General features: G+C 32.5%; 3 protein-coding genes across 3 annotated transcripts; all 3 read left to right on the forward strand.

Moving 5' to 3' along the window:
• Positions 1 to 841: 841 nt before the first annotated feature.
• Positions 842 to 2,391, forward strand: LOC134283858 (uncharacterized). The gene is made up of 2 exons (XM_062766372.1): positions 842 to 2,113; positions 2,290 to 2,391. The coding sequence occupies exons 1-2, from the start codon at positions 857 to 859 to the stop codon at positions 2,389 to 2,391; spliced, it is 1,359 nt and encodes a 452-aa protein (XP_062622356.1). The 5' UTR covers positions 842 to 856.
• Positions 2,392 to 3,707: 1,316 nt separating this feature from the next.
• On the forward strand, positions 3,708 to 4,826 carry LOC134283865 (uncharacterized). Its single transcript, XM_062766379.1, has 2 exons — positions 3,708 to 3,834; positions 4,472 to 4,826. Exons 1-2 carry the CDS (start codon positions 3,765 to 3,767, stop codon positions 4,726 to 4,728), a joined length of 327 nt encoding a protein of 108 aa, XP_062622363.1. The 5' UTR covers positions 3,708 to 3,764; the 3' UTR covers positions 4,729 to 4,826.
• A 5,553-nt stretch (positions 4,827 to 10,379) lies between these two features.
• LOC134283859 (uncharacterized) lies at positions 10,380 to 15,264 on the forward strand. Its single transcript, XM_062766373.1, has 5 exons — positions 10,380 to 11,651; positions 12,141 to 12,234; positions 12,641 to 12,688; positions 13,655 to 13,819; positions 15,020 to 15,264. Exons 1-5 carry the CDS (start codon positions 10,395 to 10,397, stop codon positions 15,262 to 15,264), a joined length of 1,809 nt encoding a protein of 602 aa, XP_062622357.1. The 5' UTR covers positions 10,380 to 10,394.
• The last annotated feature ends 2,664 nt before the right edge of the window (positions 15,265 to 17,928 follow it).

The following is a 17,928-nucleotide window of genomic DNA, read 5'->3' on the forward strand; positions in this document are numbered from 1 at the left end:
AGCAGTCTCGTCTCAAGTCATCATATTTCGTAAATTCTATGGTCGATCCAATGGCCTTTTCAGCAAATACAATTAATCATTGAGTCAAATGCTGACTGACATTTTTCATGCTAATTGTTAGTCCATTATTTATACATTGAATTGACGACGGATTTTTCCGTTATTTCCCGATCATGACAAGGAGCACACGGCGGGTGTGACCGGTCGGCAGGAGATGCTCACTCCTCTAGGTCATCTGATCCCACTTCTGATGTATTGAAGGTCCGTGTTTGCTCTGCTCCTATTTTGTATTGTTTTATTGACTTTGATCTTGAATACTGTTCGTTATCTCAATATGGTAATCATACAAGACTATTGAACCCTAGTTTGCTTTGAACCTATTTTAGTTTATGTCTTTCTTCTTCATTTTCTACAGACATTTCCAAATTGCTACATTCATTTGAAGTTTTCATAAAAAAACTATACGGTGTCTTTACAGATAATTCTCTTACATGTCCTTGTTTTTCCTCTCTTTTCAATTATAGTCTTACTGGACACATCATTACTCATGATAAACAATGAAAAAATGATGAACTAATAAAATAAAATCAAGGTGTGAAAATCACGGAGCAAACGTCTTTCAAATGCTGAGAGAACATTTTTACTGTAATGAACTATACTTACGATAAAGAGTAGGCCAAATTGTGGAAAGGGGGGGGGGGGTTGGCACTTTATTTAGAATGGATAAAGCATTTTTTTGAGAATTGCAAATTTCTTTTAACATCAAAATGATTCAGCATCAGCTCGAAGGAAGTTCTTTGATCTTTCAGGGAAGGAGATTCCAGATAATCAGGGAAAGGAATTCATCATTGGATTCATGGAGGCCGACGAGGCTTGGTATGGAGATATATCAGATATACCATTGAAGTTGTTTATTACGACAGCGTCTGAAGTTCCTGTAAGTGTTAATGTTTCTGCTCCTATGTCCAAGACTCTTTACCATGGTGACCGATTTACCGTTAAAAGGGGGACCATAAAGCAGATATCGATTCCAAAGTCCCTTAGAGTAGAGGGAACATGGCGTGCAAAGAAAGCAATTCACATTGTCTCGTCTGATGAAATTGTGGTGTTTGGAATAAACCAAGCGAGGCTTTCTACTGATGGCTTTCTTGGAATGCCTTTGGATGTATTGGGAACTAAATATTTTGTTCCTTCCTTCTATTCAACTGCTCAAAATTTTTACCAGTCGGCCATTCTCATAGCTGGGACACAAGACAACACCAAGTTGAACATCAAACTGCCAATGGAACATAACATTAATATACATCTTGAAGGAAAAAGTTATAATCAGGGTGACTGGATCAACATGACAGTCAATAAATATGATACCTTACAGCTTCTTTGCCACGCCGATTTAACAGGTACGGTTGTTTTATCTTCAGAGAAAGTATCTGTTTTCGGAGGATCTACCATAACTTCTGTTGGAGTAGGAACTTCACGGGATCACATCGAAGAACAAATACCACCTGTCAATGTTTGGGGGAAATCATTTGCAATAAATCCATTTCCCGATACCAATCCAAACGTTATCCGATTTTTGGCAAGTGAAGATGACACTTTTGTCAACATTGATGGTAAACCATCTGTTCACATGTCGGCTGGAAATTTTCATGAGTTGGAAATGGACAGTTTCTCTTTAATTACTTCCAACAAGCCAGTTTTATCTGTGCAGTATGTTCCCAGTGGAACATGTAAAGATTATGTAGTTCCAGGCTGCCACAAGGGCGATCCAGCTATGACTTTAATTCCCCCAATAGAACAAAGTAACACATTCTACTCGTTTTTAACACCGCTTTCATCTAAAAATTCTAACTATAAAAACATATTCATGTTCTTTATAGAAGATTCCTACGAAAGTGGAATATTACTTGACAATAAACACATCAAAAGGAGAGCCTTCCACAATGTAGTGCACAGACACAATCTCTCTGTTGGTTATATAGACATTCTACCTGGTGGTCATACCATAGAACATTCTTCCAAAAATGTACCCTTTGGAGGGATACTTTATGGCGGTATCCAGTATGAATCGTATGCTTTCCCTGTTGGTCAAAGGTTTGCCACGATAAATAAGGTAGTTCTAATGATTAGTAAAACTTGATTTAAAAAAAAAATTGTTACTGTCTGTATTGAAAGTCCCACAGATGACTTTATTGAGTAAATAAGTTAACAATACAAAGAATAAATGCTCATCATATGATGAATATGCATATATGAATCTTCATTTCACCACATTTTCACTGCTTTTAGAAAGAATGTCGTCCTACTGTAATGACCATTGGAGATGGTATAGATAATGATTGCGATGGACAAGTAGATGAGGAGATTTGTAATGATCTACAAGGTAAATAGGTGAAGTTCTAAAGTATTAGATGAAACATTTATTAATTACTTAATCATTACCAAGACATTTGCTTATAATGACAAAGTAAAATGATGCGAGTGTGTATTCTATATATATTGCAGATACACTAGTGTATATTGTTGGTTTAATATTTTGGTAATTTCATCCATTGCTTTGTTGGATGAGTAAAGTTTTCAATTAAATCTTTGTCATAGAAAGCACATCTAAAACTCTAATAATAAGAAATCTATATATGGCTATAAAATAGTATTATTGTCAAAAAATTATAAATACTATGAACAAGTAATTACTGAATACTTTTAATGCATCATTAGAGCAAGTGAGTTTGGCTTTCTTTAATATTTAACATACTAAATATTTTTATAATTTAATAATGAATTCTCCTTCAGACGATGATAAAGACGGACAAAGAGATGAAGATTGTTTTAAAGCACTTAGTAAGTATATTCAATGGCGTGTTAATTGAACATCTTTGCATTTTTGTTTGAATATTTAAGTTCAATTCATAAATGTTAAAATCTCAAATGTGATTTTTCTGTCAGGCACATTGAAAATTGTTGATATAGCATTTGTTGTCACTTTTTTTTTTTCCGTGTTTTTATATCACTTATGTACAAAAAGATTATAAAATGTATTTAAAACCAGAGTAAAGCTCAATATTATTTTTTTCTTTTATTCTAAGCTCTCTGATTGGAATCTGTGTATATGATAAACTTTCAGCATATAGAGGGTTGAAAAAGATTTACCTAATGTGATTTTTCAGTCAGACACATTGATAGTGATTTTTATCGTTCAAAGAATCATTTTCTTCATCTGTGAACATATTTGTTTTTTAGAATCAAGTGGAGCAGGCAAAATATCAAATTAAGGTTAATATTGAATCGATTTCCAATCTTTCTAAGGTACAACAAAAACCATACCAACGACAACCACGACTACACAAATGTCAACAACTACAACATCAACAGAACAGACACCAAAATCAACAACCATAAAAATCAAATCATCGACAACAGTTACAACTACACCAGTGCCAGCAACTACAATATCACCTTACAGTCATAGTGGGACAACAGAAACACTGAAATCAACATCAATATCAAAAAATGAATTACCACCAACGATAGATACAGCTACATCCGTGTCCATGATAACAGATTCAAAGACAACAACAACATCACCTTCGACTAAATCAAGTAAAACACCAAAAACACCGGGGACAAATTACACAACTACAGCAAAATCTTCGACAACAGCGATACCATTGACATTAATTTCAGTATCAAGGACAGCTACGTCAAATCCACCAACTAGTAAATCTGCAGCTATAGCATCAAAAGGAACAATTTTGAATTCCAAGATGATAACTATTACAACAACGACAACAACTCGGAACCCACCAGTGACAACCTTGAGTTCAATACGCAAAGGTAGGTAAAGAAAAAAATGTTTTGTAAAAAAGGGATCCCTGATAATTCAGTTCTGTTTCCCCAAGTACAGACGATTGACGATCTCCAATTAAGTTCATTGAAGTGGATTTGTATACGATGTTATTATACAATCATTATCTCCCAAAAAGCATTCAAAAACAGATTTCAAAAACCTATATTTATATCATTATCACTTGTATATGTATATAAATAAATTTAAAAAAAACGTGGCTCATCTAAAATACATAAATCTTAGAATGTGGAAAGCTGTAATATAGAACTTAAAATAAAATTTGCTTTTTTGTTTCATCCGCAAAGTTTTGGAATCAAATAAACATTCCTATTTCTGCTCTTCTCAAATTTGTAAAATGTCTTTTCAGCAATTGAAGATATTGCAAATGATAATTATGTTTTGGTGATTTTGAAACGTTAACATTGGTTAATGTTCAAGAGGAATTACTGTCTTGTTAATAATAGCCCAAATTTTGGACCGGGTAGTATAATGTCAATTCTTTAAAAGGGGCATTACATTATTTATTCTTTATACATTGTCTTTTTAAATGTCACATATCAATATGTATATGTACATTTATTACAAAATTTATTTGTCTTTTATATAACAATATTTTGTTAATAGACACAAACATGACAGATATGAATGAGGAACCTCAACATCCAACCTGGCTTTCCTTTGCAGAGTATGGCATAATTGGTTGTGTTTCAGCGGTTATTATTGGAGGCATTGGTGTGTGTTGCAAGAAATGTCTCGGTCTGTTATCAAAACGCGACAACGACGAAGATGAAGAACACAGGCGAAAAATGTACAAGAAAGCTAGACAGGCTTTTGGGGCACCTGCTATCAGACCAATGTATATAGAAAATAAAAAGACATGAGCTATTGAAATTGAACTCTTTTGTTAAAATAATAAATGTTCGAAATTAATCATTTATGACATATATTTTCTTAACAAGGCTATCGTTCAAATTTATTGAATTTGCGAAATGTTGTCTGAACAAGATTGTTGATACTAGTACTATTGAATCACCAACTTATATGTCAATAGTCAATCAATAGTTCTTATAGTCATATAAGTCTAAAATTACAAACAGATCTTTATCTGCGGGGCTACCCTTCCCCCCACACACATTGCAAGTGTTTGAAGTTTGACGAGACCGTTCAGCAAAGACAGAAGTTATCTGTAGAATTTTTTTACAGTTATCGTATCATGCCGCGGTCTGTATTTACGCAGCTGTACTCTGAGTTTTCGAGCATATAAAGAAGATGTACGGTTAAGAATTTCATAATTATTATGGATTCTGTTGAAGATTACGCCAGGCAATGGGCCAGATATGAAAAAAAGAAGTTGAATCTTGTCAGAATGAATTAAATGTACCAGATCCATCTTAAAATTGCGTATTAAAAGATTGAGAGCAGTATGAAAACCATCTATCCTGTATTCAATAATCCAGACGGAAAAAAGAACTAGATAGATTGAGTGATCAGAACGTACTGGTCCCTGCTTACAAAACATGTCTTCGTTTGTAAGGCTGATTATATAAGTTGTATTTTAAAAGAACTTGGATTTAATTCTACAAGTGGTATACCGAACATATACTCATAGTTCCCTTTTTTCAGGAAGAAATTCTTTAAAAGCACATGTCAGTTTTGAACATTTTTAATATCCCAAAGAACCAAAATGAATTTGAACTACGATATATATAAAATATATTGGATTCCAAAACTTCATATGAATCTTTACAAAGATGCATAGCGGGTTCCAGTAAATGTTTAATCAGGCCTCTTTCTTTACTCATCACATAGATATTATCATTAGTGAAGGAGAAACAAGGAGTACAATGCAACAATATATTCAAGAAGTGGTGCAAATCAGATGTTGATACTTAAATATTTCAAGGAAGTTTTAGACAATTTGAAATCACAAGATTTTACCAAAATCACTAGCTTAAAAATCTTACGACTTTTTAACTTTATACACAATCATTCCTCATAATAAATTAAAGTCCAATCTTTTTTTAGATCTGAAATTAACAGCTGCTTTTGCATTCGTAACTCGAAAATTTACTTACATTGTCATTGGTCATTTGCAAAATTCTTTTGTTAAAAAAACATTCTGATTGTACACACAAGTACTCTGAAGTTGACATAAAAATGCTTGATTTTCTGATTGACAGTATCTCTGTGGTTTTTGAAAACCTGGTCGTCCAGCAATCTATTGAAATTCAAATGGGTACCAACTGCACCCCTTCATAAGCAGACCTATTTCTTCAAAAGCAGAATTTGTCCAAAATCTTATAATTGAAAAGATGAAAACACTTCCTGTGGCCTTCAACTCGATATTTTGATAAATTGCGTAAATTTAAATTGGTTATTTCCATTCTTATGCGATATATCCCGGCGAGCTTGAAATAACAAATACCACAGTGTCTGACACATCTGTTTCATATTTAAATATTTTGTTTGAAAAAGACGTTAATGGTACAAACAAGATGAATGACTTTAACTTTTTCAATCGTCAACTTCCCTTGCTTACGCAGCAATATACCTTCATCACCTGCATATGGGGTTTATATCTCTCATGCAGTTGATTCGATACGCAAGAACAGGCTTTACATATAAACAATTTTAAAAACGAGATAAGTTATTAACAAACAAGTTGATGAAACAAAACAAGAATATTAACAATCTCTTTAATGTAATCATTTCGTAAATTCTATGGACGATACAATGACCTTGTCAGCAAATACAATTTATCATTGAATCAAATGCTGACTGACAATTTTCATACTTATTGCTGGGCCATTATTTATACACTGAACTGTAGACAGGTTTTTCTGTTATTTCCCTATCATGACAGGGAGCACACGGCGGGTGTGTCCAGTCGGCAGGGGATGCTCACTCCTCCATGGCACCTGATCCAACAGACCCACGGTGAAATCGGCTTCAAGTCCAGTGTTTAACTGTTTGAGTTTGTACATGTATAGATTATATAGGAACTACATTATTGAAAGCCTATGTAATTTTTTCTTTTCCGTAAATATTATTTTATTTATTGCCATCATTACATCTAAGAAAATATTATAAAAAATAAAGAGATTAACCTAAGAGTTTTTTAAGTTTAAAACGACCGGTCAAGTAAATTGTATAATCGTTCAGTAAAATGCCTTTTGACCACATTTACTTTGCGATTTTGAGTCGTGCAATACGAGTTCTTATCCAAAATATACCTATCAAAATCCTTGTTATAACTAATTTCGGGATTGACATACCTGATGATTTTTAAATAAAAGAACCAATAAACATAATATGATGACACTTTTATAAGAAATGGAAGCACAAATTCTTTATAATGATTTTGAAAAAAATTTGAGACAAAATATAACAGTCAGTAAATTGGTCTTTTATGTATATTAGGAAATCTAGCTGTTTGTTTTATTTAAGATAATTTCAAAAGTCTTTTCAGTTTATATTCTTGCATACTGGATGGATGATATAGTTATGAATAAAAGACTGAAGAATCAAAATAGATATATACAGAATTGCGTTCTTAAAAGAGGAAGAAAGTAAAGGTTACTAACTAATATTTGTAGCAGCCACGTGCACAAAATTAGAATCACTGACACATCCCATGTAAAATAATACAAAAGGACTGACATCGCTTTTTAGTTAATTAATCTGAAATAAATTGTTGATATTTTTTTAAAGTAAATGATAACAACAGCCAAAATGATAGCAACAATAAACTTTTAAAATATTTAATAGAAGGTGTATTATAATTACCAAGGTCTTTTGTTATACAAGACAAAAGTACATTTGAACTTTCTGTTGACCTTAGCTCCATCTAAATCCCTATAAATTCAACTATCCAATAGTTTGGGTATTAAGACAGCTCCTGTAGATTATTTAGTATTTTAGTATTAGAATTATCTCAAGTTTTCTAACGAAAGATAAATCACACAGACCTCTCACTATATCTTAATTTAGATAGAAGTATTGTGGTCGCAAATTTTAAAAGACGCTGTTTACAACAAATGTTTTATTCTGATGATAAGTAATAAAAAATTATTACAGTTATGAAATTTCTTGATTATATGTCAAATGGTTTAGATAGATACATTTTCTACTTTAAATAATAAGATTGTCAAACCAAAATGTGAAAGTTATGAATCAGGCAAAGACTTTTGACTTAAGATAGTCTGAGAATTGGTTTATAGAACATACAAAAAAACATTTATTTACAAATTAACACAAAAGAATAAAATTATCAAAATGCACTAGATGCTGGGGTACGAAAAAGATATTTTGCTGAAAGGTCTAAATTTGTAGTTTTCTAAAGGCAAATTGTGGCATCTTGATGGAAAAGTTCTTAAGAGAATGTTATAAAACTTCTGCCATACGTCGGTGTTATTAAATTATCTGTTAAATACTTTAATTCGTACATGTATCACTCATAGAATTAAAGAAGGTAAATTATTACAAACATGCATACGAGGGGTGATCAAAAAGTTCGCGAATTAATTGAATAACTTCCAAAATAGGAATGATATAGGGTTTCAGTGTTGAAAACAAATTTTAATGCGCACAAATTCTGGATGCGCGGATCACTGATATAGGCGGTCATGATATTTCTTCAGCCTTCTGTCACAGAAGCTTAAATTTTTCCCGACCCTTATGTTTCTTCCCATGCAAGTTATTTTTTACAACAAAAACAGTCTATTTGTCAGAAATGGCTTAATCTCGGCAATAGTATGAATGGATAATGATATCCTTTTCCAGAATGAGCATGGTGACCATTAAAACCCAACTCCTCTGTCTTTTGAGCTTCGCTTATTTCATGTGGATAAAGTATGGGTGTCTTCACTTTATCATAGATTTTCTAAAGGAAAATTGATAATTATACTATTGAAGAAAATTTTTCTAACTGTAAGATATCACATTGCTTAACAAAGAACACATCTCTTTCCAAGTTTGCTTTCACTGGGCAATAGAATAAACATCATTTTTAAACATCTCCCTTACTTCACTTAAACAATCAATCCAGTTAATGACAAAACTTCTGGCAGGTCTTCTGTCTTCATAAACCATGTATAAATTATTTTAAACCTCTGCAAAGGAATTTTCAAGATATACGTTTAACTTTAAACATGTTTCAACCATTTTTTGTCACAAGTGATCTAACTTATGACCTAATTTCACATTGTGACGTCACAAACACGGGACAAAACGTTCCATTACATATGCTATTTATAGAACATATATATGATTCTATGTTTGCCAAATTTCATTCTGATCTGAATTGTGGTTATGTAAATATAGAGATAGTTCGCGAACTTTATGATCACCCCTCGTATCTTTATTTGATATATACGAGGAATGCAAGTCTTGCGTTGAAAAATTGCAAGAAAACCAGTTTTTCTTTTACTTGAATGTTATTCAGTTGTAAGTACACGAATTGAATAATTCAAAGAAATAAAGACTTAATGAGTAAAATATGAAAAAAACGTAGATATTAAAGTACATTAAAATCAGCTGGTACGGTGTAATATCTAGGGTACGGATTATGGATTTTACATGTCGATTGAAATTAGGTGTGATTCAAATTGTCAATATCGATACGTTTAAATAGAAGGTTACGGTAATCTTTTATCTTAGTTTGACTGTGACTTGACCCCCATTAAGGATATCAATTAGAATGAAAATGTGAATCCTCTTGTTTTTAACATCTTCCGAATTTGGCTAAATTTCAGTTTTTGTTTTTACCAGGCTATAAGTAACCAATGAAAAAAAGATAAGGGTATACTATAAGTTAGTAAACTAGTGTTAGTAATTGCGTTTTTCCTTTCAATTCAGTTTCAAAAATAACGAATCTATAAAAAATACTAGCTGAATTAAATACTCTAAAGATTACTTTTTTTTGTTTAAATGATTTATCTAAGTATTTTCTTAGGCTGAAAGGATGATGAAAAAGAAGAAAATGATATGTGAACTCTTGTTGATGATTACGATCACGTGCTCTGGTATGTAAATATATACATAGTAGTGTTTTGCTATTGAAAGGTAAACGATAATAAATACACGCATTTTTTAAAATTTCTTTTGCTTTGAAAAATTTTTATGTGGACAAAAGTATTTTAATTTGATATCTTTACACCTTATTTTAATTAAAAAAAAGAATTGGATCAAACTTAATTCACTCCTAACTGAATTGAAGCATGTATTCTCTGTTTTAAAACGAGTTTGTCAAAAAGAAAATAGAATTTGCAAAATGCTAACTTTAACAAGGGACTTTATCTGTTCCTTTATATCCCTGTTTTAATGCAGTCATTGAAATCTCTGTAATATCAAAGTACTTTTCAATATAAAAACGGACTATGCTAAAAAATCGCTTTGGTACCAAATCATTTTTTAGACTTCTTGCTTTTTTTAAAGCTGAGAAATCAACTCAAAATAAAATCCAATTCAGCACGAGTTTCATAGATTTGTTTTTAACATAGGCAAAGAAGTTCCGGATAACCAGGGAAAGGAATTCATCTTTGGATTTATGGAGGCTGACGAGGCATGGGTAGGAAATGTTTCAGAGAGACCATTGAAATTATTTATTACGACAGCGTCTGAAGTTCCCGTGAACGTCAATGTTTCTGCTCCAATGGCAAAGACCCTCTACCATGGAAACCGATTTACCGTTAAAAAGGGGACCATAAAGCAAATATCTATTCCTAAGTCTCTCAGAGTAAAGGGAACAAAGCTTGCTAAGAAAGCAATTCACATTGTCTCTTCCGATGAGATTGTTGTTTTCGGAATAAACCAGGCGACATATTCTACCGATGGCTTTCTTGGAATACCTGTGGATGTTTTGGGAACTAAATATTTTGTTCCTTCTTTCTATTCAACTGCTCAAAAGTTTTACCAGTCGGCTGTTCTCGTAGTTGGAACACAAGACAACACGAAGCTGAACATCAAACTGCCTATGAAACATAAAATAAACATACATCTTGCAGGAAAGAGCTATAATCAGGGTGACTGGATCAACATTACAATTAATAAATTTGATACATTACAGCTTCTTTGCCATGCTGATCTAACAGGTACCCTTGTTTTATCTTCAGAGAAAGTATCTGTTTTCGGAGGGTCGACTGTAACATCCATCGGAATAGGATTTTCTCGCGATCACATTGAAGAACAGATACCACCTGTAAATGTTTGGGGGAAAAGGTTTGCAGTCAATCCATTTCCCGACACAGAGCCAAATATTCTACGATTTTTGGCAAGTGAAGATAACACTACAGTCGTCATTGATAATAAGAATATTCATATAATGGCTGGAAATTTTCATGAGACACATGTGAATAGATTTGTGTTTATTTCTTCGAACAAGCCAATTTTATCTGTGCAGTACGTTCCAAGTGGAACATGTATAGATTTTTTTCCATTACCAGGCTGCCATAAAGGCGATCCCGCTATGGCTTTAATTCCCCCAATAGAACAAAGTAACATACTCTACTCGTTTTTAACTCCAGTTTCCTCCAAGAATTTGAACTTCAATAACATTTTCATGTTCGTTATAGAAGATTCTCATGAAAATGGACTACTGCTTGACAACAAACACATCAGAAGGAGAGACTTCCACAGCATAGTACACAGGCACAATCTAACGGCTGGGTATCTACAGATACCACCCGGTAGTCATACTATACAGCATTCTTCCAAAACATTGCCATTCGGAGGGATACTCTATGGCGGTATCCAGTATGAGTCGTATGCTTTCCCTGTTGGTCAAAGGTTTGCCACGATAAATAAGGTACTTTCCATTTGTTATTTAAATTATTCTGCGCGAAATGACTGAATATATAACATGCATTGATCTGTTAAAAATATAATTTTTCACAGCAAAAAATTGATGACACTTTGTGTCATGATAAATAAAGAAATATATTTCAAAGTAACGGCAAACTTAAAGTGTTTTGCTATTAATTTGTGCTCGTTACGGTAGCTTAGTCATTAGAATGCTCGCTTGTGGTTTCAAGAACCAACTGCAACAGAAATAAACAAAAAGTCGGCAACTATTCCTTCACCAACCTCTCTGGACTTTGACGTAAAAGTTTTACTTTGTTTGTTTATTGTTTAACATACCTTTCGAGAATTTTTTTTATCTCATATGGAGACGACACCACTTGCCGATAAAGAACTGCAAATTTTGACCTATAATCGGCACTCAAGGCCATTGAGCAGTGAGGGATCTTATTCATTTTGCATCTGTTCCTAACTGCTGTTCATTTCATTGTTGTAGAAAGAATGTCGTCCTACTATAATGGATATTGGGGATGGTGTAGATAACGATTGCGATGGACAAGTAGATGAAGAGATTTGTGATGATTCAAAAGGTAAATAAGTGACTTCCTGAAGTTTGAAATAAATTCAAATGTTAAAAGTGATCTCGTCTTAACATAGGAATTTTAATTTGATAGTCACTGCCAATAGATTTATTTTGATTCAGTCATAGCCCTAATGCTTGCTGGCAATTTTATACAGTTATATTAAAATGAAAACGTTCCCATCACTAGAAGAGTGCTTTAACAAATGTGCCTCTACCGGTAATCACTGGAATGTTGTTTCGATAAAATCTCAAATACGCAAGCACAACTTTTGTTAAAGAGCTACAATTTTATTATTAAAACGAACAAAAGAAAGTTATAATTCAAGTATTTTAAATAAATTGATCAGTGATCTGACTTTCCCTTTATAATATTTTTATTCTGTACATTGATATGACAAAGACCTCTATTTCAGATAATGATAAGGACGGACGAATGGATGAAGATTGTTTAATAAAATTAAGTAAGTGTAATATTGTTGTTATTTATATGCAACTTATTCAAATACTTGAATTTTTGAACTTTTATACAAAGTTTTTTTTTCCTTAAAAACAAAAAATGAAATTTGTCCTTATCAGTTTTTAATTTGCCCATTCCTTAAATGCATACTACATGTAGCTGTAGTATGGGAAAAATTATGATTGGCAATTGATGAAACACTTTTGAAGAACATACAAATGTTATGCTTTTCCTTTTGTTTACTGCTACCAAAGGCTTATAATTTAACTATTCTGAGTCTCCCTGTGAAATATTTCGTCGAGTAGACTTATAACCGGGCTTTCTTCAGCCAGAGTTTTTAATTTTTCATATTTTAATAATTTTGAAGATCATTAAAGTAGGTATTATAGAAAAATTCATTTTCAATCGTTTTAAGGTACGACAATGCAAACCACACCACTGACAACTAGGACTGCAATAGTACCATTAACTACATCGAATTCAAAGTCAACAGCAGCAACTATAACAATTAAAACATCGACAGCATCTGATGCAACGACATTAGTGTCAAGAGTTACAGTGTCAAACGTATCAACAGCAACACATTTTTCTAAGGCAGGATCAGCAACAACATCGGTATCTAAAAGAATAACAACGACATCAGCAACTCCAAAATCAACAGCAGCTTTAATAATTCAACAATCGGCAACAAAAGATACAGCTACGTCCGTACCAGTAGTTACAATATTAAAAACCACAACAGTATCACCCTCAACAATGACAAGTACAAAACAACCAGCAACACCACTGACAAAATCAACAACTTTTAATTTGTCGACAACTGATAAAGCTACATTCGTACCAATAGATACAACATCGAAATCAACAACAGAAACACCCTCTACTGAGAGAAGTACAGCAATACCGAATACAAAATCAAAAATAACGCATACGAAATCAGCAATAATTACAACAAAAATTTTGAGCACAGGTATATCTACACCATTGGCAACAGATTCAAAATCAAATACAGCTACAAAAATTCTTTACCTTAAGGCAACTGCAACAACAACATGGAAAAGAACATTAACATCGTTACCAACTACTAAAGCAACACTGATACCAACACCTACAACATTGAGTCCAACACGCAAAGGTAAGTTTAGAATAAAATTGGTTATAGAAAAACAGAATACTGGATATATTTGCTTTTTCCTTTAGGATAGAGCGAAGATTTTGGGTTGAACTATTAGAGTGAATAAGTGTGCAATGATTAAAAGAACACTGGAATAAAAAATGTATTTAAAAAGATTTTGAAAACGTAATAATTATGCCTTTTCCACAAATGCAAGAGTCTTGAAACAATAAATCATTAAATTGTAAATAAATCATTAAATTGTAAATGTTTGATTGAATAAAGAAGTAAAAAATCTTCCCTTCCCTCCTTGACTAATTCAAAACTATGTTTGGTTCTATAAGGGTAGATCTGAGTTGTACTTGAATTTTTTTAAAAGGACTTTTTAATTTCTTTTTACACATTATTTAAGGAATGAAGCTTATTTCAACTTATGTTATCCGATATAACATAACTTGGGGGCAGTTTACGCTTTATAAACCGCGAAGCGGTTTATAAAAAAGCGTAAACTGTCCCAAGTTTTGTTATATCAGATAACATAAGTTGAAATTAGCTTCATTCCTTATAATTCAATTTCTGTGTAGACAATGAGACAATATTTCCTCCGGAAAAAGGCTTCAAATTGAGCATTATTTTAAAAGTAACGTCAAGCGGAGTAATACGTTTTTGACGTAACTCATTGTGACGTAGGCAAGTTATGTTATACAAAATGTTATATGTTCCTCTGAATGATTCAGCCAATGAAATTGCTGGATACAAGTGAAATTAAATTATAACTTTATGACTGCACATTGCATTAACATAACATACATTTATATTTACATTCATTGTGTTTATCTACTAAGCCAACTGTGAAATTTATTTGAAAACCACTTCTGTGTATACTCACGCATAAAAATATACACGGAGGAACGTGTGTTAACGTGACGTCAAAAGAAGGCTACAGCGACGTTAGTAAAAGTATCACGATATAGGGCAACAAAAAGTTCTAATACTGATTATATTTTTAGTGCTTCCAAAGATGTAAAATGTAAATATAAAGAATATTTTTAAGTTTAGTGTGAATTATTGGTGTGTGAATAGCTCTTCATGAAATATGCCTGCGTGACAAATCTGTGTGATTCACACACCAATAACTCACACAAAACTTCAAAATATTCCTTAAGTAAATGCCTGAAAGACTTTTTAATTAAGTTTTACACCTATTATTTATTTGAACAGAAGATACTCATATAAGTGAGGACCCCCGACATCCAGTGTGGCTTTCCTACACAGAGTACGGTATAATTGGTGGCGTTACTCTAGTTGCTTTTGGAGCCATTAGTTTATGCTGTAAGAAATGCCTGGGTCTGTTGGCAAAGCGTGACGACGACGACGAAGAAGAAGAAAAACAAGAAGAATACAGACGAAAAATGTACAAGAAAGCTCGACAAGCCTTTGGAGCTCCTGCTATCAGACCATTGTAGAAAGATTTTCGAACAGAAGCTGTAGATATAAAATAGAATGTCAAAGATCTATAGAATGATCCATGCTGCAAATTCAATCCTTTGAACAGATAATTATAGAAATACTTTAATTTTTGCAAGAATAACATTTCTTGATAAATGATTTACCAGTGAATGAACCTTACCTAAGATGTTTATTATATTGAAAATTTAAAGTGAATAGATTCACATGAATTTGTGTGTGTGTGTTATTGTTAGGTTAGGTTTGTCGACATAAATTGGATGGAATTCTACATTCAGTTGAAATTATTTGACTTTTTATGTAAGGGACTGGAAAATGTTTATAGAAGTAGCTAATGAAATTGCACTAACAATATTCTGTAAGTAATTTAGAAAAATAGCATAAGAACACCCATATATGTGTTTTCTCTTTACTTTATTCACCCGTTTAAATATAAAAAAAATATCTATGTTTAGAAAATTAACGTCATTGACTTGAAATTCGGATATTTTGAAAGTATTTTTTAACTTACGAAGATTTTTAAATTTGACGTCGCTGAAGTATGCTAAATCAGACTCCACGGATAAAAGGTCAAAATTATTGGTATCCAAAAAAAAAAGAACTTGTCATAAGTAATAAATCTGTGAAATAAAAAAAACCCAACTACTTATATTTCAAAAGTCATGACCAAAGTTAAAGTTTATTTTGAAAGTGATTCAAATTGTAATGTCAAGCTCCAAAAGTGGTAACCAAGGAAAGTCTTGTCACAAGAAATTCACCTGTGAGATGAAAGATCTAGTATTAACTTTCTTCGATTCTAACTTTCATCGTTCATAAAACAAACTGCATCTCTTCTAGTTGGTCTTTAAAAAATATTTTTATGCCCCTGGATCGAAAGATCCCGGGGGTATATTATTTTTGTCCTGTCTGTCTGTTGTCAACTTTAACCTAGCCCATAATTATTGAATGTGGCTATATGGCTTTAATATTTCACAGGTGTATTCCTTGTGAACTTTCTTTGGGTACCACCAAATGACCATGGAGTTTGGCATACTCTTACAAAAAATACAAAACTTTTACCTTGGACATAACTTTTATCATTGAAGATTTAAAAAAACTCTTCTAGGAGTCCGTTTGCAGTCTTTCCCTTCAGCCTCTAATAAGCCTGTACGACATTTTACTCAGCTGAGTTTACAGAGAAGGTACAGAATGTTCCGTCTACTTGCTCAAGGCACGGGGTTCGCTGCAGAAGTGACTGATTCACAGGGGATGTTTACTCCTCCTAACCACCTGATCCCACCGCTGGAATTGGAGGAGTTCTGTGCATTATCCCACGTACACGTGTACGTGTTAAAATATTTTTTTGTGTATTCTTGTCTTGTAAAAGACTTGGATCCATCCATTAACGATTTGTCGTCTTTTACATTACAACAAAATGTTGCCGTGCTTGAAGTATTTGTACATTGCCCTTGTTTAAATTTAATATTTTAGCATCGTTCTACTTACATATAGGTTCTTCGTGCATTATTTTCCAGGGAAATTTCATGGATATATTAAAAGCTAATTATAATAATAGAAATATAAATATCGTAGATACTTTTTGCGATGAAATAATTATTCTTCAAACACGATTTCTTAGTTATTTAATTAAAATACATGTAAATCCTTACCATCAAAAACATACGTCCTTTCACTTCGAAGTTCCGAATGACAATAAAGACTGAACGGTGAACGCAAGATGAACGCAAGGTGAACGCAAAGTAAACGCAAAGTAAACGGAACGAAGAGCGAACGGTGAACGCGAGCGCACGGTGAAGGGTGAACGCAAAACTGAGAACAGAAAGTGAACGGTGAACGCTCTCTGAACGAACGATGAACAAACGGTGAGCGAACGGAAAAATAGGAAAATAGAACGTTTCAGGGACTGTACAATGGCTTGTATTGTTAATGGATTTTTTTTTAAATTTAATACTGTTTAGAATCTTCATAAGTCCTTAATTAAGAAGCCTGGCCTTACTCTCTTATTATTTTTACCTTCTGTATAACGTCCCGATTGTTAAATTATTTGCTCTTTAGAAAATATACTTTGATGGATAAAAGTATAAGATGTGCAAAATTAGATTTTTTAATGATATACATTAACTTAAGATTATATAGAAGGGGTGATTTATTGTTATGTCACAAACGTTATTGGATTTGATTTTTTTAACTATCTGATAAAACACCTGTTACTTTTGTTATAATATCTTATTACATGCTTAAAGCCCAAAGGTATAAAATAAGATTTATTTTCGGTGGAGTTATCAACAATCACCTTCAATATCAATTATAAGATCTCTACAAATGTAGGACCAATTTGTGTAATATAAGTGAAGGGATAAAAAAGAATTAATTGTAGCCCTTTCTCATAAGAGTGGATTAGGGTGAATCATGTCACCTTTTTTATTTTGGTTAGTTCTTATGCACTCACATGTCCAATATGTGTTTCATCCCCATTGCACCATTGGTATTAATTAGTATTTTTTATGAATATTTTAAATAAAAAATATCACAAATATATTGAAGTACCTGTTTCATCTTATCACAGAGATCGTGATAATGAATGTCTTTGATATCAAGAGAAAAACAAAATAAAAATTCAAAAAATAAGATAATCAACTTTTTTCATATGTTTTAAGAGAGCA

Source organism: Saccostrea cucullata, unplaced genomic scaffold (assembly GCF_032062105.1).
Source record: "Saccostrea cucullata isolate Sc308-1 unplaced genomic scaffold, CSIRO_AGI_Scuc_v1 ctg852, whole genome shotgun sequence".
NCBI lineage: Eukaryota > Metazoa > Mollusca > Bivalvia > Ostreida > Ostreidae > Saccostrea > Saccostrea cuccullata.